Source organism: Calidris pugnax, unplaced genomic scaffold (genome assembly GCF_001431845.1).
Source record: "Calidris pugnax isolate Ruff unplaced genomic scaffold, ASM143184v1 scaffold195, whole genome shotgun sequence".
Taxonomy (NCBI): domain Eukaryota; kingdom Metazoa; phylum Chordata; class Aves; order Charadriiformes; family Scolopacidae; genus Calidris; species Calidris pugnax.
In genome coordinates, this window is record NW_015090918.1 from 152,146 (window position 1) to 175,455 (window position 23,310).

Consider the following 23,310-nt stretch of genomic DNA (forward strand, 5'->3'; position numbering starts at 1 on the left):
TAACAGAATAGCTGTTGGCAAGGGGTTTCATGATTGACGTAGCAGAAAGTTGATACAACTGTGCTGGATACGACTGGTTTGCCTGTGATGGTAGGAAATGGCCTAGGTGGCTCTTGGAGGCCTTTTCTTTCTCATTTTATGCCATACGAGAGAGATTTAATTCGCCACATCTCAAATATGCTGTACTGAGTAAAGATGTCCCAGACAACTCTGCTGTTCCATTCTGGGTTAAAATAAACAAATAAATGAATAAAGAGGGATAGTGGGGAAATTCAGCGTACATTACTCCTTCTAGGCTTGCCTTGTGACATCTAGTAGAACAACATCACAACTGGTGTCATCAGTAAACCGGGCACTGGAAATTGCCCATATACTGTGCTGGCTTGATAGGTCACTATGTTTCTTTTAATTGCATGAAAAGATGGATAAAAGTAGCACAAAATCTGCTCTTCACAGTTTGTGAAGTGCCAGGACCCTCTTTGGTTTTATAGTGCTATGACTGGGAAAGAAGGGAGAAAATAAAATGACCTCTACAGCTGTGTAGACCATGTTATGACCAATAGAGCTGTTTTGAGCAGTAAAATGTTAAATTCATAGGAAAAGGAGACAATTAAAGAAAAAAAATCTTCAAATCTACACTTTAATAAAATGGTGCTGTGAAGACTAAAATGAAATCAGCTTTAGGAGGCAGGGGCAAGGATGCTGCAACCAGAAATCCATACGAGTTGAAATCTGAGCTAATTGCTCAATTGTAAACCCTGAAATATCTTTAGGCCATTATCTTTACAATTGACATCTGCCCTACTGATCTCTCATGGTTACTGAGAAATTTAGTGTTCTGTAGTGGAGGACGTGTAATTAATGCCCTAGAGCAAACAGTATGTTAACCAGACCAGAGGAAGCCTTTACTTAAGATCAATAAACCCTCTGCTGTTTTCTTGCTAAACTTATCAAGAATATCATTAAATCTCTCTCAACCCTTGTGCTGTTTTTGAGGTCAGAGTAGGATATTCTGTCAAACAATCCAGTTGTCCCCAAGAACTTTCTCCTTGGCTAGGGAGTCAGTCCCACTTTTGGTTTCACCTCAGGGCTTTGACACTTGTCATGCAAAAAAGACAAATAAAATAAGTCAATAATCAATAAGGCAAACAAATCTTATGAAAAATATAATTTCTAATAAACTCCTTTATTTGTAGGAAAGGGGGGGGAAAAACAAAAACCACCCTAAAATCATGGAGATAGACACATCCTACACTCAAGCAAACTCTGCAGCGATCTGACTTTGCAGTCATGGAGCACACAGATATTTTGTGGAAGAAAACAGCAGAAATCTTAAAAGGGGCTGTCTCAGACTCAAACCAACACACAGAGGTAATACTAAGAGAAAAGAGAAAATTTGTTAGGATTTTGCTAAAGCTTTGGTATCAGACCATGGGCTGGACACCCCAAGGGACCTCATCATTTAATCTTGAATATGTCAAATACTGTTGTCAAGGGAAAACCCAACCCTTAACAGTCTTCCATATTCAGCGAAGGAAAAGCAAAAAGTGTTACTATCTTTAGAAGAAAGCTACTGTTTTATTTAATACTGTCCTTTATAAATAGGAAAGCATAATGCCTATCCTTTTGATGTTTCCAGAACAAAATTTAAGACTCTCTCACATTTTTGGATGCCAAATGGGTCCCAGAAGATTACATTTCTTGCAGACTTCCAAGGGACCTGCATTTCTGAAAGATGCTGACAGAGAAGACTGTCTTTAAACAAGTACCAAACCAGAAGAAATGTCATAAATGATGAGATGAGGACATAATTCCCCCAGAAGTAGAGGAAGAGAAGTAGAGGATCCTGGCATGGCTGTTACACTTTATGGATTTGTCTTTTCGCTCCATAAAAGGTGTTCAGTAAATTGTTGCTTAGAGATAACTGGTTTTGCTATAACCTCCCAAACAGGGGTTGGGTTTTTTTTTTTTAAGCATTTGGAACATGGAAATATAATTGCATTCTTAGATTTTCTTTTAGGTTAGTTTTTTTTTTTTATAATATACAGAAAAAATATTTTGCTCATTATTTTGTGCTTAAAAAACCATTCCTTTTCTGAACAAACATCTGAATTATGTTCTTACATATAATTTTTAGGAATTAAAAATGAATATATGTATCGATGAAGTATCCAGCCTTGAAAAATAAGCCTCCCAAACACACACTGTGCGTGGCTTTGGAGTCAGTGTATGGTGATAACCAGAGCTTTTGAGAACTATGAATTACGTTATTGACTTAAAATATATTTCCCCATTAAACACTCAAGTTGTTGCTGACAACCAAAACTCTACTTTAGAAATACCATTCTCATGAAAGTTGTTGGGCCGCTATTTTTCTTTGCAGAAATAGTTTTTGACTTTTAGCCCATAAAATTCTCAGTCTTCTGAAGACATTTATCAGTGCCCTATCAGGAAATGACTATGTGTAAGAATTCACTTTGTCCAAGTGCTTTATTTAAAGCTGGTAATTTAAGATTAGGCAGTTCTTCGTGTGCTGATAGGCAGATAAAACAAAAAGAAATAATGTTTAACTTCTCTTATATTATCTGTAACTTACAGCTCCTTGAGAGGATGAAATTCAGCTACATGAACTTATTTACGGTGATTTTGTGATGGGCTATGTGTGTGTTATATTTTGTCATAAGTAAATTACTCCCAAACAGGGGTTGGTTTTTTTATTAAGCATTTGGAACATGGAAATATAATTGCAGATTACTGCTCCTGAATTTCACCTCTATTTCTTTCTGATACTGAATTTCACTTTTTTTTTTTTTTTCTTTCTTCTTCCTCCCTGGGCTTTTTTGGTCTTACTGGGTCAGATCATGAGCTCCCTATTAAAAGGGGGGAACAACAAATTTACGTAGGGACATAGGTAAATGAGGGTATATATGAGAACAACTCCTAAGTTCTTTGGACACTTTTATTCAGATTTTTTTTTCTTTCTTCTTCCTCCCTAGGCTTTTTGGTCTTACTGGGTCAGATCATGAGCTCCTTATTAAAAGGGGGGAACAAAAAATGAGAGTACTCCTAAGTTCTTTGGACACTTTTATTCAGTTTGCAAATACTTGCTATTTATGGATCATTTAGAACTTTTGAACATCAAATACTATTTATGGATCATTTAGAACTTTTGAACAGTTAATGCACATCAAAATTGGTATTATCACTTCTCTGCTGCTGACTCACCAAATACTTTCATGCCTAAAGAGTGATTTTTGGAATTTTTGAGAATTTCACAACTTAAAATATGTAATTATTTAGTGACATTTTCTGAATTAAGATTTTCAAAGCTACCTTACAATTTACCTCATCCTAATCTCCAGTAATGTGCTGTTCAGATGGGATAAATCTATCAGAATAGATGAATAGAATAGAAATAGAATAGAAATCTATCAGAATAGATGAGGAAGTCTCTATGTCTCATTACCAGAACACAACAGATAATTTAAATATTCAAAAATTATTTGCATACATATTTTTGTATTTTTAACTTCACTACAAAAGACAGATTTTTTTTTTTTTGAGGGAGATTTTTACCAGATTTTTGCCATCAAAGTCAGTTTGTTACAAAATACCTTGACCAATTTTTCCTTCTCACTGGTTAGAAGTAGTAGGAAAGAAGGACCTCAAATCTTTTTTTCTTTGCAAAATTTTTTCAGCTGTATGGTTTATGAATGTTGGAAGTTTATTCCACTTTGGCTGGGCTCTATTTGATCCTTTGTCTTCTAAAGAGAAATTATTGACAGCAGTTTTAACCTGTGCTTCACTGGGAACAAAGGCCTTGGCAAGTGGCCACTGGAACAGATTTTCTGGGTGATGTGCATATTCTCTGCTGCTCTTGCCAACGCCTGGCGCTTCAGAGAGCTTCCTTTTCAAGAGCAGGTGTTCATTTATTCCACATCATTCTGCAACCTTGGCAGATGAGATAAAATTCAGAACTGGTGAAAAAAGAGCTCGCTGATCCAGCTCCACAAAAAAAAATAAAATCCCAATGCTTGGAGTTCGGAGTAGAAAATGCAGAAAGAGGAAGAAGGGTGGGAAGTCACCATGTGGGGAAGGATGGGGAGCTATACCTGAACACACGTCCTCATGAACCTGTCTGGATCCTGCCCTTTCCAAAGGAATATGATAATACTTTGCCTACTCAGTAATTTATTCTTTAAGTAATTTCTGTACTAATTGGGTTTGTCTGGAAAGGAATCTTAAAGCATTTAAAAAGTGACTTTGCGGCCATTCTTCCATCCTTAGCGACACTGAATAAATAGTTCTCGTTTGATTGCAATAGTTTTATTATTAAAATAAATCTTATTATTTCTTTTATTTTCAATATCTTGAATTTACATATAATTGAAGCATTGTTGATAATGTAAACCATCAAAACTTGTCATTAGTGCAAAGCATAAGTTATCTGCATGAGATCTGATGGCAAAACTGCACTTGAGAATGGAATTTGTACTAAAAAACCCCATACCCATACAGAAAAAATCTCAGCCTGTGCAATTCCATCGATATTGTATTCTTGAGGAGGGTGAATATTTGTTGAGTCTCATACTGTAGTGAACTATTTTCCATTTAATTTGATCACTGGCATCTCTGTTCCATTCCTTACAAAATAGTAGATGTATTTTATCTTTAAAGGATTCCTTCACCTTTGCTTAGACCATCTCAAATTAATCCAACTGCAGCAAACATTTTTGTCTTATACAATTCTTTATTTACCCCTTGGCCAGCATAAATGTTTGTAACCTATTTATCAGGCTTACGGCAGAAAAAGGAACAATTGTAGCTTATGAAGCCTGCTGAGAGAGAAAATAAGCTTGCTATAAAAGCTGCACTGTACGTGTATAAACTCAAATTCAATTTGAGGCACCTCGCGGACCCGCCTGCTCTGTGGGCTGAAGACTTTGTGATGATTCAGAATTTCCTTGTCAGGATGATAGAAGAACTCGCTGGATGTGGCCAGGGGACCTATTGGAAATTGATGGTGTAACCTATTTATCAGGCTTACGGCAGAAAAAGGAACAATTGTAGCTTATGAAGCCTGCTGAGAGAGAAAATAAGCTTGCTATAAAAGCTGCACTGTACGTGTATAAACTCAAATTCAATTTGAGGCACCTCGCGGACCCGCCTGCTCTGTGGGCTGAAGACTTTGTGATGATTCAGAATTTCCTTGTCAGGATGATAGAAGAACTCGCTGGATGTGGCCAAGGGACCTATTGGAAATTGAATGTGCTTTTAAAGGGAGGGAGAAAGAAGAAGTTAAAATATGACTAGTTCTTGGAGACATCGCTGATCTTGCTTCATGCTTAACCGTGTCTGTAGGTGTTCTCATCAGTGTGGACTGGAAATAATGGAACCCAACAACCAAGTGGGTTCTTCAGGTGGGTTATGGAGCTGGTCTTGGTATGTGATGATGCTGACCAGACCTGAATTTACTGCATGATTTATATATACTGTATTTTTGTATGATTTAGAATTCCAGGAATTCCTGTAATACAGTCATTTCCAATTGTGAAGTCGAGCCGCAAGTGCTTTATTGGTCTTGGTGTCTGGGACATGCTGAATGGTCACTTTTTTAGAACATCTGAGCTGTCAACAGACTTTCTACTCTCCAGGATCTGGGACTCCAGCATTTTTTTTATCAAAGTCAAGTTCACAAAACCATGAAAATTTAGGTATAGTTTGTGAGAACTAAATTTGCTATCTTTACTCTACTGCGTGGTCAAATAATCCTGCTTTTAGTGATAAACTTTTTTTCATAGCATAAGTCATAAAGACACAACTGTGTATTTTCATTTTAATAGAGAAAATCATGGTGACCTGTTGCACTTGTGTTTCTCTTTTAGATCTTTTTTAAAGTAATGTCTCTGCAAGTGTGTTCCTGCAGTTGTTATAAAGTACTAGAGGTCCAGAATAAAGCTGAGTATTACTGGAGACTTACAAACTAATGGAGATTATGTGGCTCCTGGAGACTTTCAGTACCGTACATCTCTTTTTTACCTACAGTTGTCACACAAGTGCCTAGGGCTAAAACACAGCACAGTGAAAGACAAGAGTATAGATTTGGAAACGCAAACTGCAGAACAGAAATAGGTTCTAACATTTTAACTGATTTTGACAAGCGGTAAGTTCATATTTTGTGGCCAATGTCACTGCAAGTTTGTTTTTCATTTACTGAGACGATGATGTCACATGGTTTTTGCTAGAAGATTCTTACACAAGAGAGCTCACAGCACATTAGCTTTTCATAGTTGCCTTACTTAATATTTGGAACGTCCTAAATATAGCATTTTTTTGAAACATTATTTGAAATATAACGTTTATTTTGAAACATTATTTTAAATATCAATAATGATTCTGCAGTTTCAACACTGTTCTTGAAATCGTGAGTTAGGACAAGTTAGCTTTGTCTTTGTTCCTGTTGGTGGTTGTTTTACTGATCTTATTTTTATGTAACTTCTGCATTCGTATTTGTCTTCTCTCTGTGACATGAGTTCACTGCTGACTGCAGAAATAGTGATCTTCTCAGGAGGACCTGGAATGTGCTGTCGATGACCTTTGAAATACCCAGTCTCTGCTGGATAGCACTCAGCTGAAGGTTTTCTTTATCCCTCAAAAAAGATATTCTTAGAGATCTCCAGAACATAAACAAGAAATAGTATCTACTAGGGTTTTTTTTTTGGTGTGACCAGGAGAATAAAACTTCTGTATATGTTTCTAATGAGGAATTATAGTCTTGCTCTTATTTTTTGTGAAAAAAAAAAGTATATGAGTAAAATTTTGTCTGGGAAAAGTTAACTGGAATATCTTTGGTGGTTTTGAGGCCCATCTGGTGCTGGCCACTGGTGGGATGGCCGTGAGAAGCCTTTCAGGCTGGGAATCTGTTTGTGTGACACCTTAAAACCACAAATAAATCTCCTACCAGACTCCCACTGGCTGTTTTACTCCCACAAAAATTGCATTTGGAGCAGAACGTGAACAAAGGTTTTGGTGGTACTTGCCTGTAGGTGTGTGGGAGCCTGCATCGGGTAGAAAATGAGCTGTCGTCTTTGTTTAGTGTCATTTGGAAACCCATTGAGCCCTTCTTCAGAAGCTGGTGGTAGGAGCCGTTGAGGCTGTAGTGAGGCTTGAAATAAATAAATAAAAGCCAACAAAAATCCCCTAAAAAAACCCCCATCCATCAGCAGAGCTGCAAATTGGTGCATGCTGAAACACCATCTGCTCTCCAAAGGAGCGGATTTTTACTAGAATGCAGCACCTTTTGGCTGCAGATGCACCCTGCCGTGTGTTTTTCCAGTTTTCCTTCCTTGCGCTTGCCCTACCGCATTAGATTCTTCCTGAAATCTTGAACTTCTTTATAAATGTTAGCCGAGTGGATCTGAAATGCATACTCGCTCTCTGAAGGTATGCCAGAGGTTTAGAAGGATCCCTAGCTTCCGTACCCTCGTCATCTGAAGTATTACATTGACCTTTTCGTGTCTTTTTAGAGTGAATTTCCTCAGAAGCTGCTATGCAAGAAAACAGAAGAAAGTCTTTTAAGGTCATTGAGATGAGCTCACATAAATGTTATTGTGCTTTGTGGAAGTGAGTCTGTCATGGTGAGGGGTCTGGAGCACAAGTCTTATGAGGAGAGGCTGAGGGAGCTGGGGTTGTTCAGCCTGGAGGAGGAGGGGAGACCTTCTTGCTCTCTCCAACTCCCTGAAAGGAGGGTGTAGAGAGGTGGGGGTCGGTCTCTTCTCCCAAGGAACAGGCGACAGGACGAGAGGAAATGGCCTCAAGTTACACCAGGGGAGGTTCAGGCTGGATATTAGGAAACATTTTTTCCCTGAAAGGGTTCTCAGCCATTGGAATGGGCTGCCCAGGGAGGTGGTTGAGGCCCCATCCCTGGAGGTGTTCAGAAGACGGGTTGATGTAGTGCTGGGAGGTCTGGTTTAGTGATGATGCTCCTTGTTTGTTGTGTGGGTGTCTATTTTTGTCAGTCAGGTTGACGGTTGGACAAGATGATCTTTAAGGTCCCTTCCAACCTAGAAGATTCTGTGATTAGAGGAGACATACTTGCAGATTCAGGACTATTTTTTTTTTTACCTACCTTACTTTACTGGAACTCGTTGGCAAAACGTCCTGCCAACCTCCCTGCTTTTGCGCTTCCCTGACCTGTGGAAAAGCTTATTTGGTTTGAAGGTCTGATGGAAATCCTGCTGGGCTGGCCCTGTTGTGCTGGATCTCTCTCGTCAGCATTTCAGCCATATGAAATTTAAACTTCTGGTGAATGTAAAGCAGAGAAACCTGTCTGTTAATTCAGAACTAAATGTTTAGAAAAAGTGAAAGTCTTCTATACTGACAGCATATACATACGTTTTCTGTATGTTTTGTTTGGCAATTTATGTCAACTGGGAATTTTTTTCTTTGCTTATCTGTCCAAGAGGAACTTCACTTTAATGGGAAATTCATTCTTGTGAAGCTACTCAATTACTCATACCATGGAAATGGCTTTTTGCTATATATGTGTCATTCTTCCATGGCTCAAAGTCCAAACACAGGTCAAATTCCAAAAAAAAATAAATCCATTTGTGAATCCGCTGATTCTAATAACGAGTGTGTGGAGATAATGTTGGGCCACTTTCCTGCAGCATCTCATTGAACTGCAGGGTTGTCATTCTCTGATTTCAGGAACAGGGTTCTTTCTGCTTTTGCACACATCATCCTTCCTCTGAGTCTCTTTTTACAAACACATATCAATAAATTTATTTTTATATTCTGAATTCACAGCCTTTAAGGCATTTAAAAAGTTAGTATCAAAAATTACTGGCAGATGATGCTTAAAAAAGAAAAAAAGTCATTTTCAAGTGCTGAGGGCCATGGTTTAGTGATGGTTTATGCGCATGTTAGGTTGATGGTTGGACTTAATGATCTGAAAGATCCCTCCAAACCAGACAGTTGTGTGATTCCCTAAGTGTCCATTTCACCTCCATTGCCTTGGATGTTGTATCACCTGGTTTCTTGGTTTACTTAAGGACTCCTCCAGTTTCTGCTTTGGGTATTGAAATCCTTTTCAAAGGTCTATGTAAATAGTGTGAGATGTTGACCTCACTCAGACTCTGCAACAGTCTGGAAAGACAAGTTTGCTGGTGGTGACCTGAATTTTCAGATTTCCAAGATGGATGAGTAAATTTTGTTAGTGTTTGCCATGCAGAAAGCAAGTAAAAAGAATCATTATTTTTTTTTTTTAGTATATATCTTTGGCAATGTAAACCTTCTCTTTAGTCTGGAAAGACAAGTTTGCTGGTGGTGGCTTGAATTTTCAGATTTCCAAGACGGATGAGTAAATTTTGTTAGTGTTTCCCATAGAGAAAGCAAGTAAAAAGAATCTTTTTTTTTAAAAAATATATATCTTTGGCAATGTAAACCTTCTCTTGGTACGTAATGTTGAAATAAGGATAAGCAAAGGCATATGAGAAATTCTGTAACTTTAAAAGAAAGGTCTTGCCTCTGGCTTCTGTGTGCTCAGTATGGAAGGTAGCGATTGGTACGTAATGTTGAAATAAGGATAAGCAAAGGCACATGAGAAATTCTGTAGAAGAAAGGTCTTGCCTCTGGCTTCTGTGTGCTCAGTATGGAAGGTAGTGAGTAACTTGGAGTCTTTTGGGTGTTATATGTAAGTTAGTCTTGTAACATTGCTGATATTCAAAATATTTACCCTTTAATATAGTCAGTAAATGTGGGGCTGCCTCCCTGACCACACATCCTGTGGCCACAGGGGGATTTTCCCACCAGGAGTTGTCTGGCCAGTCAAAAACCAGCTCCTCTTGCAGGGCTGGAAGCTGCACAAGGCAATCATTTATTGCAAATTGATTTGTATTTTTTTTTCCCATCATCTCCGTGGATGAATTCTGAAATCCCTGGAGGCAGCTGAAGTCTGGTTCCCTGTGCTGGTGGCTGTAACCGAGCCTGATTACAATTAATCCATGATTGAAAAGCAATTGGCAAAAACCCTTTCTGAGATTGCAGGTAAACGTACCAATATGTTCCCTGCATCAAAATGGAATTGAATATCAGATTCTATTTCTTGTGAGAATGCAGTGGAGTGACTAACAGTGATCTGAGCGTAATTTAGAAAATTTCCCCTGATATTTATCTGCAGCCTGTGGAATTAGAGTCAATTATAGTTGTTACAATAGCAGTTAGAGCCCTTTTCACAGTGCTCCCTGCTGATGTTTGCCTGCAGCACACGGGGCCCCAAAATCTTCACGTAGGGAAGAGATTGTTGGTTTTGGGGAGAACTTTCCTGGATGCTTCTGCTCTCAGGAACTGTTACATTTGGTTTGGTTTAGACTTTTAGTGGAAAAGACTAAGGGATTGGACTTTGGTAAGTCAAAGTTTGGGAAACAGCATTATAAATCCACACCAACAGCGTCGCAATGTTACCAGCAAAGTATGGATAATTAGAATAATTTTATGATAACATTTTATGGATGAGTTGCTTGCAGGTTTTGTATGTTTTAGTAGACAAAGAAATTTATAACTTTCCACATAGGAAAATAATACAGGATAATATCCTGTTCATAAAATGGGAATTCTCAAACCAACGTTGTTTTACAAATTTAAGTAGAAAATTTGTGTCCTGGTTTCTGTTGTCTTCTGTGCATCCGGTTGCAAATTCTCAGCAAAACGTGAATTAACTTGCTTTTTTCTCTTATGCATAGTTTATCAGTTCATCTTCAGCTTGGCATGCTTTCCATGTTGTTGACATTTAATCAGAATAGCTAGAGTTCAGCTAAAATCCAATATTTTAGTCTATTTAATTTCATTTTTCAGAGAAAGCCAGCACTGGTTAATTACATAAGGAACAAAAGTCTGTCCTTTTCTTTTCTTCTCAATGGGTTAAAATACAAGGTACATGAGTTGGGCATTAGGTATTCAACTTTTCTATCCTGAAATTTTGAAATCTCAGTCTCTTTTATAGATTGTTAATTCAGAGAAATCACCTGGTGTTATCAAAAACTTCTCTCTGTGTATTTTATTCCAATTTTGGCTTGATTTAAATCTCCGTTAATATAAAAATAATTTTTAAAGGGAAATAGCTTAAATTTAGATGTCCATTTGAAAACGCTAAAACATTTTACAAAAACAACAAAAAATCTTAAAAAAAAAAATCTGTGAAATTTCTCTTCCAGCAGATTGGTTTTAGTGAACAAAATTGTCAGGTGTGGTTGGGGTGGGGTGCGTGTGAAAGCATTACTCAAAATACCTGTTAAGGTAGTTCAAATTCCTTCTTGCCAAACTGTAGAGCTTTGTGCAGCCCCTCTGCTACCTTAAAAAGATACAAATAAAGAAGAATTTGGTCAATTAATCCAAATGATGTGGCCATTACATACTTTCTGTATCATTATCTAAGATTTGTACATTAAACAAATTAACAATTCATTATGGTTAATAAATAGGTTATAAACACGTTACATGCACCAATAATGCACGGATGATGATTGAAACCATTATAGATATTTATAATTATGGTTTTGATCTGCTGAAAACACTAAGAGTTTGTAAGAACACTAATTTTATGCAACATTTAGTATCCTCATTATAAAGCAAATGGCAATGCCATGGATCATAAAACCAGAAAATAAGTATTCTTTCCATCCCCCTCACCTGCAGGTCATCCCATCAGTCCCTCAGTCCTTCTTCTCAGCCTTGAACACAACTATTTTTCCCAAATGTAAAACTGCTTTGAAGCATGTTTTGATGTACTGAAACATCATTCTGCAGTGATTTTTTTTCTCATTCACAAACCAAGTGAGTTACACTGGCCTTTAAGCCACATCTTTTTTCCTTTTTTAGTGCATTACCCAAATCTTGCAAACTCAGAGAACATTCCTCCATGAATTTTTGGTGTGCTCATCTGCTTAATTGGAATGTTCTACAAACCCCTTACATATTTAAAAGGTATTTATGGTTTTAAACATTCTAATTTTAGAGAAGGTACCATCCCCCTTTTTTCAGGTGGTGGAACAGAGGAACAAGCAGGTTATTTGCCAAGGGACTTTTCAGGTTGGTACTCAGAATACCATTGATATGATTTCTCAGAATACTTACATAGATATAGGTCTTTATAGAATTAAACCACATTTTTTTGCTGTCATCTCCAGCTTTGTGTACTCGACACTAAGAAATAGTAAAAAATACCATTAGAGGTAAGTTGTGAATACTTTGAAGAAGTACTCACAGAAGCTGTGCAGGACAGAGTTTTAATTTATTTGATTATTTCATTTGATATGAATAAAATACCAAATATTCAGCTGCCTTAAATGATCTCTTTTGCCTTGCAAATCTTTCCACTGCTGAATCCAGCGGGTACATTGCACAGTTGTTTGCTGATGGCAGTGGAATTCTAGAACTCAAAAATCCCAGCTTCTTGGATACAGTAGCCATTAAAACTTTGTTTTACTTGGCATTACAGGGCCCTTGCTCTTTATTCTACACCACGCGTAACTGCGTCCTCCTGTTTTGCATCACTTTTATCTCAAAAGCCTTCCTTTGCCATCATCTGCTCCCTTTACCCTCAGGCTGCCTTCATCCCGGCCACCCTTATTCCCTTGAACACCCATTTGCCTGAGAAACCATCAAAGCAGATAATCCTGCTCCTTCTCTTCAAAGCTGGGTGAGAGAGAGCTCGTGGCTCTGGGGGGATGAGCCGGGGGAACACGGGGTGGGCTCCCACTTCTCTCCCCATCCTTCCATCCAGTTCCACCACCAAGGTGCTGAGATACTCCTCAATGGAGGCCACGCGCACAGGTTGTCATATGTATTTGTTACCCGAAAGGGGATTATAACTTCAACTAAAGTATCAGAAAAAAGAATTATGGAAAGCTTCAGTCCTGCAATAAGAAAGCATTGTCCAGGAGACACGATCCATGATGGGCAGCTCCCATTTCTCACATCCCTCTCACGGTTCACAGCCAGAAACAGCCACCTTATTTCACTGAAGCAGTTCCAAAACGTCAAACAAAACAAAGCAAAAACCAAGAAGCCAATTTATCAGATTTTGAAAGAAACAATAGATAAAATAAAAGGGGTTCCAAAGAAAATTTCACAGAAGTATTAGGACTTTGCCAGTGGCAACAGTGTCTTTTAAATTCTATTCATAACATATAAGATTCATATTGCATTTTCCTTATTTAAAAGATTTGTAGTTATTTTGTTATGGTTAACCAAAGAGAGCTTCAGGTAGTATGCTAGTCTGTCTGAGATGAAGATGCTTTTTCTCATAGTCTCAAAAGGTTTGAGCTTAAAAGCTTTCTAATGTAATATATTATCAAATATACTAGAGATTTAAAGCAAGGTCACTACAGAAAGTGAACAATGGCTGCTTTAAGAGCCCACTGCTGTTATTACCAGGCAAATAACAGACATTTGTCTTTTTTTACAGCAGTGATTTTTACTTCACGTTGGCCTTATAAGTCCCATGGTGATTATGCTCAAGTACTACTTGGTGAATATTAAATTTGTTTTGATTTTATTGTCTTCAATTTATAAGTCTCCTTAACAAATCAGTAAACGTCAACTGAATAGTATTAACTCTTACTTGATAAAGTAGTTTACCATTGTGTCTAACTTTATTAATAAACTTATTTTTTCTTTTTTTTTCTTTTTTTTCATTTCTTTTTTAGAAGAGAAGAAAACATGTAAATTTTTACACTGAAATTGAAGTTACAATAGTTGTAAACCACTATTTTTTTAAAAAACTTGAAGCTGTCAAAATTAATCCATGGCAGTCTCTGCGCACTAATTTAATTAGGTTAGCAGAGTTATCTCCAGAAGTAAGCCTTTTAGGGTTTACAAAAGGTCACGGTCTCAGGAAGTCTTATTGAGCTCCTGGACAGTCTCTTTATTGTAACACTCTGCTAAGAGTGAGATATTTTACTCCTGGGAAATAACAAAAACCACAAAAGCAAAAAGGTCAATGTGCAGAAAGTTTTCAGACAGAAAAAAAAATAAATCAAAACAAAAACAAACACATTTGAAGAAATAAAAAATGTTAACATAAAAGATATCTATAAGTATCCATACCATAGCTATGGATAAGTATTTATATTAATCTAGGTTTGATTCATCCCTGTCTCTTTGGTTTCAGAGTGATTTTGAAGCTGACAAATGTTGCCTGGGTTAAATTAGCCAGCAGGTTTTTCTTTTTTTAGGATCACAAAGATTGACTGCGTTATGCCTGGCTGATTAGTATTTCAGGCAGCAACTGCTCTGTGTCAGTAACTTTAATACTTATTAACTGCTAGATTAAGATTTGTCTCATTAAACAGCAATAAACCTAATGTACTGAAGAGTCTGTAACAGCTCATCACAGCGCGGTTTTCTGTACGTTGTCGTAGTCATCGAGGTCCTACAAGTGGGAGTGTTCCTTTGTGTTCCGAGTTTCTCTCAAAGGTGTGACTGTGTAAGTCTTTACTTGCATATCCAAAAAATACTCTAATTAATTCTTTGTCCGGAAAAGTAACTTCACAGAATCTTCTAGGTTGGAAGGGACCTCAAAGATCATCTTGTCCAACCGTCAACATCACTGACAAAAATAGACACCCACACAACAAACAAGAAGCAACACCATCGCTAAACCATACCTCCCAGCACTACATCAACCTGTCTTTTGAACCCCTCCAGGGATGGGGCCTCAACCACCTCCCTGGGCAGCCCATTCCAATGGCTGAGAACCCTTTCAGGGAAAAAATTTTTCCTAATATCCAGCCTGAACCTCCCCTGGTGTAACTTGAGGCCGTTTCCTCTCATCCTGGACATAGATAAACAAAGCCATTGTGGGCCTTTATAAATATCAGGGTTTTTTGTACTAATGTGAAACAACAAGGGTATGATGTCTACTGGTGTCTAAAATGTGCTAAGACAAGTCCAAGACAGACTGTGTCACTTTTATAATTGATTCTTCTAAAGCCCAACCAGGGAAGGTCTGATTCTTACCAGGTTTTGCAGCTACTTCTACCATGCAATTGTCCAACAATTTAAGATTAAGGATGGTGGCAAAGATGTGGTAGCTGTCAGGGACAAAGGGCAAGGAGATGGGAAATGTTTTCCAAGGGCCTCGGCACACCAAGTAGTAAAAGAAATTAAAAAAAAAAGAAAAATATTGGCCTAAACCCATCCCTAAATTACTGCTGCTTCCTCTTGGTTGTGTTAGCAGAATTTAAATCTTCTCAGAGATGTTTACCCAAGAAAACAGTGAGTTTGGGTGTAGGGTGAGGCTGTGCTATCTGGAAATAATTGTGATGTCATTTAGTTCTGGCTCTCTGCCTCATATTCTACATATCGCATTGACGTTACGGTGTTAATTTGATTTTAAGTTGGTGAGACAAACCACATGTTCGCAGTCAAGCACACGCTCAATACCTTACTCCATGGAGCCTCGTGTAGGTACCTAAATAGTAACTGAGCCAATTTCTTTGACAAGCTGCGAGATGTGCAGCCAGGAGCTCCTGCTTAAATTAGGTCTTTGTTAGAGTGACAATTGGCAGGGCTGGGAAGGGTGACACTGATGCCTTGAAGGAAGCATACGACATATAGGATGATCATTTACCTGTCCATCAAAGAAGACAAAGAAAAAAAAAATGAAGTGATGGCGGGGGGGAGGGGGAAAGGGGCTTGTTTCCTGTTTGATTGACAAAGAGAATGAAGTGTTTCGCTTCAAAAGTGTAGTGCCAGTCAAACCAGGGTAGCTTCTCAGGCTATTCTTACTGGTGCCCAGTGACAGGACAAGGGGCAACTGGCACAAACTGGAACTTGGGAAATTCCATCTTAACATGAGGAAAAACTTCCTTCCTATGAGGGTGGCAGAGCCCTGGAGGAGGCTGCCCAGGGAGGTGGTGGAGTCTCCTTCTCTGGAGACATTCAAACCCACGTGGACACGTTCCTGTGCAACCTGCTCTGGGTGACCCTGCTCTGGCAGGAGGTTGGATTGGATGATCTCCAGAGGTCCCTTCCAACCCCATAAGCATTCTGTGATTCCCTGTGTTGTTGAGAGTTACGGAGTAGGAAAGAGATGTGGAGTAGCTCTTTGAGATATTCACAGAGAGAGAGGACCTCCTCTCCCTCGCTGTTCAAGTTCCAAAGCCCATGCTATGGGCTTTGATGAGAACTAGAATCCTGTTTATTTATGTTAGTTGGGTCTTTACACTTAGTTGAAAACTTATTATAATATAATTTAGCACAGGTATAAAATGCGTCTTTAATTTGGTTTTTTATACCTTTAATTTAGTTTATTATACTGGGTGATGGTACCACAGGAATTATAGCTCTCTCTGCTGGGTGGATCTGCTCCATAGAGCTGTTTGAAGAGCTCAGTGGTGTTCTCTTGCAGGCTTCTGGGAAGAATATTTCTTCTCTTTGACTAAATAGCGTATTTCATACTATTACCACTGCGCAAAAAACTGTGAATTATTTGGAACCCATTTAAGCAATCCATATGAGATTTAATTACCTTGCACATAACTGAAGAAATGTGTTTGGGAGAGAGGGATTTTGTGTCATGTACTATATTTTATTACAATTATTATTACAGAGTAGATCCAGTAACGATACAGAATTTAATTTGGAAGAGGATACCTGCATCTTTGTCTTGTATTGTCTTGCAATTAGTTGGCCTCATTCCTGAAAATCCTTTTGGAGGTTTTCTGTGGGCATTATTCTTGCTCTTCTACGTATCATGTTGCTTAAAACAGTTTAATCAAAATGCGCTGTTATTTATTTACTTTTCCACTGTAGTCTTAGCAGCCAGGATCTCAGAATTAATTTTATGGTAAAAGTAATTTTTTTGGTTGCTTAATAGGTAATTCTGTAGTAGCAAACATTCTCACAGAAAGCTAATTTAAAGGAGAAGTCATATCCTAAGAAAGGTGTTTCATACAGTGAGGTGATAAAGTTTTCTTCTAATTTCCATCTTCTATGAGGGTAGAGGCTGGGATTGGAGTGAGGATGTGTCCCATGAAGGACCCTGGGACACAGAGGGCATCATGTGGGATAGGTACACAGCACTTCTGGAACATGTTGTCGAGCTCACAGTACAAGGATGCTCTTTGCTGATTAATTCCCAAATGTTCCTTCCCTCGATTTGCAGCTTTGTTAAACTGCATCTCAAATATCTTGTTTGTCTTCTGTACCTAGGGACCTTCCAGTCCCTCAAGGGGCTCCAGGAAAGCTGGGGAGGGACTCTTGGTCAGGGAGGGGAGCCATAGGATGAGGAGGAAGGGTTTGACACTGAAAGAGCGGAGATGGAGCTGAGATGTGGGGAAGAACTTGTTTGGTGTGAGGGTGGTGAGAGCCTGGCCCAGGTTGCCCAGAGAAGCTGTGGCTGCCCCATCCCTGGAGGGGTTCAAGGCCAGGTTGGAGGGGGCTTGGAGCAACCTGGTCTGGTGGGAGGTGTCCCTGCCCAGGGCAGGGGGTGGCACTGGGGGGGCTGTAAGGTCCCTTCCAACCCAAACCATTCTGTGATTCTACTTGGGACAACATTGAGAGAGCCAGATTGCTTCTGCCTGTTGCTCTGCTGGGATGCCTTGGAGAATGGTTTCACATCAGGAAGTTCTGCCTCATATTGAATAATTTGCGTTTTTTTTGGTACTAGGTCTAAGTAAAATGCATTGCTTTTTGTTCAGTACTATGAGTTTTGATGGGTGTATGTATCAATTAAAATATTACATAACAGTAGCTTGACTTCACGAGGTTAAGGACAGCTTAATGAAATTCAGAAGTAAATCTTCATGTTTCATAATGCTCTGCATTTGAGTTGATTGCCCATGAAAGCTGTGGGACAAGTGCTACAAATTTAGATATTAAAAAGCGCATGCCTAACCAGGCATGGAAAGCAGGGGAGATTTTCTTATTTTGTTTTCCATTTTAAGTTTCTGTAGTTTTCTTGTGTTTTACTTGGGCTCTGCTGTCCTGTCTCCTAATATAGACAGAAAAAATCTTGAAGAAAAATAAGTTAAGAAAAAAACGTAGATAAAATGCTGTATGATCTTCAGAGGTGCTTCTTCACATTATCTGATTAACCAGTAATGCATTGGAGATGTAGTTATTTGGGATTAATAATCCTAGGTGTTCTAGATGAAAATGCATTGTAAAAGAGGAAAGAGCAAATGGGGAAGAACTTCTTAGCTGTGAGGGTGGTGAGAGCCTGGCTGTCTTTTTTTTAATTTATTTTTTTCTTTCCTAAATGGATTGTGCATTTTATTTGTCAGTTGTATGTCCTGACCTGCATGTGTTTTCTTAATATTAATTTTCTCCATGTTAATTTTTCCATAGAAATCTGGGGTGGAAGGGTTTTCATGACAGTTTATGTAAAAGACAGTAGCATAATTACAGTCTGAAACTGGTTCTGGTATCATTGGTTTAAGCTTCGTGGCAAGAGATGTAGGTCCTGAATTTCTCTTTTTCTTTATTTTTAATTTTCTTTTTTTGTCTTTTTTTTAATTTATTTTTTTCTTTCCTAAATGGATTGTGCATTTTATTTGTCAGTTGTATGTCCTGACCTGCACTGAGGAGAAGGAGTTCATGTATCAATGACAGGCAAACAAAGAGATGTTTGTTGTGGTGCAATTTGGGTGGGTAATTGGCATGTAAATCACAAGGACAACTTCTGTTTCTATCAAGATCTAAATCTTTTACCTTCCTCATGTAGAGAAGAGATCCTATAAACAGATACAGTCAACTTATGTTTGGCTGCTGCACTTGGAGATATATTAGAAAACTGGAATTTTAGGGTTTTATTTTATCCATATAAAATGAAAATCCTTGTCATCTTCTGTGTATTTCATTATTACATTTTCTCGGTGGAATGATTTATAATAAAATTAAATAGAAGAACAGTACAGTTTTTCATGTTGAAAGCCACAAAGCAGAACAGTGTTTTGGATGACTTCCTATGCTTTATGTAAAAATACATGGTCCCAGCAGATCTAGATTTTTACCTGGGGGGAAAATGTTGGTAAACATAAGGAAAATAAGAAGAGCAAATGCTGAATTACATCACACAGGGTTATTGTGCAGAGTGAACTGTTTGAAAAATATTGAAACCTGTATTTGCAGATGAAACCAAACATCAAAGGAGCATACAATATATTTTTTATATTTCCTGGTGATTATTTCTGTGGCTGTAGGTTTTAATTGCCCTGTGAAGGTGGTGTTTGGAGCCTGTCTCAGGGAGGTGTGTGCACACACCTTGTTACGCCCAAGACATCCTCTACCAGTGGTTTAATATCGTTGTGCAACTTAAAATAACATTTCTATTCTGTTATTAAACAGCTATTTTCACAATCTAAAGAGTAAAAAAAAAAAACAGAGCAAATGTTACCTACAGCAAATGTTACTTCTGTGGTGTATGAAGGATGTGTGGGACCCATTTTAAAAATCTTTGTCTTCATTCACTAATTTGCTTTAATTTTGATTTGACAACATGGAAAACTCCAGAGTTACTCATGAAGTAAATAGTGAGAAAGGGAATAGGCCTGTGGAAAAGGTGAATAAATGAGCAAGGTCTTGAGAATACCTGATTATTTGAAAATTTCATGTGGCTGGAAGAATTTTCTTTTTCCAATAATTTTTCTCTGAGTGAAAAAGTCTTGAATTGGTAAAATATAGTACTATTAAAAGCTTCCCTCAAAGGCTTATAAACATGAACGGTTTTAATGTGAGGGATGAACAGAAGGACTTTTTCTTCACAAACTATAAATCAGTTTCATTTATTTTTCAAATTTTAAAATGATTGGGGGAAAAAAGAGGGAATTTGTTTCTGAGGAAATTTTTCATTGGATTTCACCTTATTATAGCTATATATATATTATAGTTTTATTGTATTGAGCTGTTTTTACTCCCTTATGTGATTGTACTGTATTGCACTGTTTCACTATAATAAAGTTGAAGTAAAGTTACTGCCCCTGGATTTTTGAGGATGGATTTTACTCTATTGCACTGTTTCACTATAATAAAGCTGAATTAATGTTGCTGCCCCTGGATTTTTGAGGATGGATTTTACTCTATTGCACCGTTTCACTATAATAAAGCTGAATTAATATTACTGCCCCTGCATTTTTGATGCTGTTTCTGGGGTGTTGGTGTGTGGTGAGCTCCCAGGGGACCTGGTGGGCAAGGAGCAGCCCCAGGACATGGGTACACAGCCAGATGCATCCGAATAACAGCACCCACACTATTCAAGGCAGCACTTGTAGCTGAGTGTGGCCTTAATTAAATTTATTCTCGTTCGGACTATCAGCTATTTTTGTTCTGTGTTGTCATTTCTTTAACTTTCTCTCTGCCACCTCCCTGCCCCAGGCTCTGGCAATATTAAGAAGCGCTGGCCCTGCAGCCCATGTGTCCCTGTAAATATTTAGGTCTACCTTATTTTTCATCTCTGCCTTTACAGGCCCTCATACATCACTCCCATTATCACTCTCCTGTCATCTCCCCCCCTCCTCTCTTGGCTTTTTCATATATCGCTGAGGGTGTTACTGGTTTTCTGAGGCTTTTTTCTGTTGTTATTCCGTGCTGAAAATGGCAATGGGCATTTTGTGATAAACCCTGATTTCATGCAGCCGGGTATTTCCCTGCAGTCCTTGTTCAATGGGTGCATTTTCAATACGGATTTCTGATTTTTATGCCTTTTAGACAACAGATTATCCAGTGCAGGATCCTTTTCTAGAACTTGGATGTCCTCTTTTTACCTGCGTGCAGAAATAGTTATTACAAAAGCATTTAGATGTTTTCCCAGTCTGTTCCTAAGACTTCCTGCTGATGGAAATCTGGGATATAAACCCCCATAGTCCAACAGTCCCAAGTGTCACACAGGAGGTGGGCCACTTGTGCAGCAGGTTAATGAAACGTTGGCAGCAGTTTGAGCACATGAATTCGTACCTTTTACATTTGGCATTTTACAGTTGGCTGTGATATAGTAACTTATCCTTAAAAAAGTAGTCTCAAGCTCCATCTTTATTTCTATTTTTATACAACAGGCATACCTAGTTGGAATTTACCCCAATTTTTGGAGTCTGTCTTGTACATGTTTAGTATATCCATTTATATTTTTCTTACAGGAATTATCCAGCAGTTTAAATGCTGCCTTTTGTAGTACCTATATTTGCAAAATATTAATGGAGGTCTATACTTATCTAAAATGTGTGTATATTTGAAAATGACTTAAACTGTTCTCTTCAGATAATCTTGGTTATAAATAGCTGCTAAACATATATATATGACAGATTGATATTTGTTCATTAAATACAGAAAATGAATGTTTGAACAGACAGAGGAAATTACTACTTTGGTTATCCAGGCTAAAGGAAACAAGAACTTACTAACTTAAAGAACAAAATGTGGAATTATGTGTAGAGGATACATGTATTTTGTGAAAAGTACTTACTTTTAGTAAAGAATGGGTTTTTTTGTGCCTTTTTCTTTTTTTTTTTTTTTAATAAATCTCTAGCATTCCTGTGATTTAGCATAGCCTAAAGCTTTTAGAGTATGTTAGAATATATAGGCTCACACCTGTTGAACATCTTGTAAGTAATTTTTAATTGGCTGTTGTCTGTATAAACATTTAAAATTTATAGACGTCACTTTGTTTTCTGTCTAAATCCTTTGTGGCATAAACTGGTCATGCTTAGGAGAAAATAAAGCCTCATGAGTCAATGGACATTTGCCTTCCTTCAGCCAGTGCCTCCTGCCTTCTCTGTCCTGCCCAAAGGCATCAGGAAGGGCCCTATGGGGTGTGAAGGTCCTTATGGGAACAATGGGATTTGGGAGGGTCAGAGGTGACTCTTGTGTTCATGAACCTACATGAAAAACCAGGCAAGGCAGGGCCAGACACCTGAGCATCCTTGCTGGGTCCTTGTGGTGGAACTGGGCATTGTGTAGACACTCTGACGGCTGGAAGAAAGATAGAAGATTTTGTGTAAATCAAGAGATATTGCTCCTAATATCTTCATTTATCCTTGTGAGGTATTTGAGTGATGCACAAAGAATTGGTGCTATGGGTAGGAGCAATCCTGTTGTCATCACTGAACAGATGAAAAAATGGAATACATCTATGATGACAGAAGGAATTGAACTAAACATCTTTCTGTGGTTTTCCTGTTATTGAGGATCCTCCTCAATAATCCAATAGGTGAGCACCAGGAATTTTGAATAGAGGTATAACCTGGGATTGACACTGTAACCTGCTCTGAATATGAAACCATACAAGGAATTAACTGTTTTAACACTTTGTGTTAATCAGGCGGCATGTCTACATTTCATAGGTCAAGTCACAACTGAGAAAACTCAGAAGTTGAATTAACCCATCGAATTTTCCGACATTATGGGTTGTTATACTTGACCTAATCTCTCTTTGGCCTCCGGTCTTCGTTTCTCAGAAGCATTCCTCAAGAACAAAACCTTGCTTTTTGATTTCTTGATATATTACATTAACACATAACTTTATTTTTTTTTCTTGTAGGGTGCTTTGAGTGCTGCATCAAATGCCGCAAAACCTTGCTTTTTGCTTTCTTGATATATTACATTAACACACAACTTTTTTTTATTTGTTTTGTTTTCTGGTAGGGTGCTTTGAGTGCTGCATCAAATGCCTGGGGGGGATTCCCTACGCATCCTTGATTGCCACCATCCTGCTCTACGCTGGAGTCGCGCTGTTCTGCGGGTGTGGGCATGAAGCCCTTTCAGGCACCGTCAACATTCTGCAAACCTACTTTGAGATGACGAGAGCTGCAGGAGACGTTATTGATGTCTTTACCATGTAAGTTACCAGTTTCTTTTAATTCGTTCCTTTTAAAACTGCTGAAACTACAGGGGGTATAAAATTGACTCAAGAAACCGTGTTATAATAAAAATCATAGAAAGAATGATTTGGATATGCTCAGTGCATGAAGTTTTGGCAGAGCTGATAATTTTACTATTTACAAGCAATTTTTAGTACTATTAAATATCCCATAGTTATAATTTAATTTATCATTAAACATTGCTTCAGTAATATTGATGAAACTGTTCTATACATGCTTGCTTTTGTCCTTTTTATCCTGTGATCATTTCTTTGCTGAAATGTTTTAAATAAATAAAGTCTTGATAGTCTAGGTAAATCAGGAGTGTGTAACAGAAACAGACTGGTTCTGGGGGCAAATGCGATAGAGAAGTAACTGAAGAGTTGTGCAGAACCCTGAGACTTGAAATGTCAGAAATTTACTGCCTCTGTTTTTTGTATAATTCCTTTGTTTTGAA

The 23,310-nt window shown here is 38.1% G+C and overlaps 1 protein-coding gene across 1 annotated transcript in view; it reads left to right on the forward strand.

Moving 5' to 3' along the window:
• Positions 1-23,310, forward strand: part of GPM6A (glycoprotein M6A) — a 126,604-nt gene that overhangs the window by 63,868 nt on the left and 39,426 nt on the right. The window contains exon 2 of the mRNA XM_014949701.1: positions 22,639-22,831. Coding sequence (XP_014805187.1) covers positions 22,639-22,831 — 193 coding nt within the window. The remainder of the gene's footprint in view (positions 1-22,638; positions 22,832-23,310) is intronic.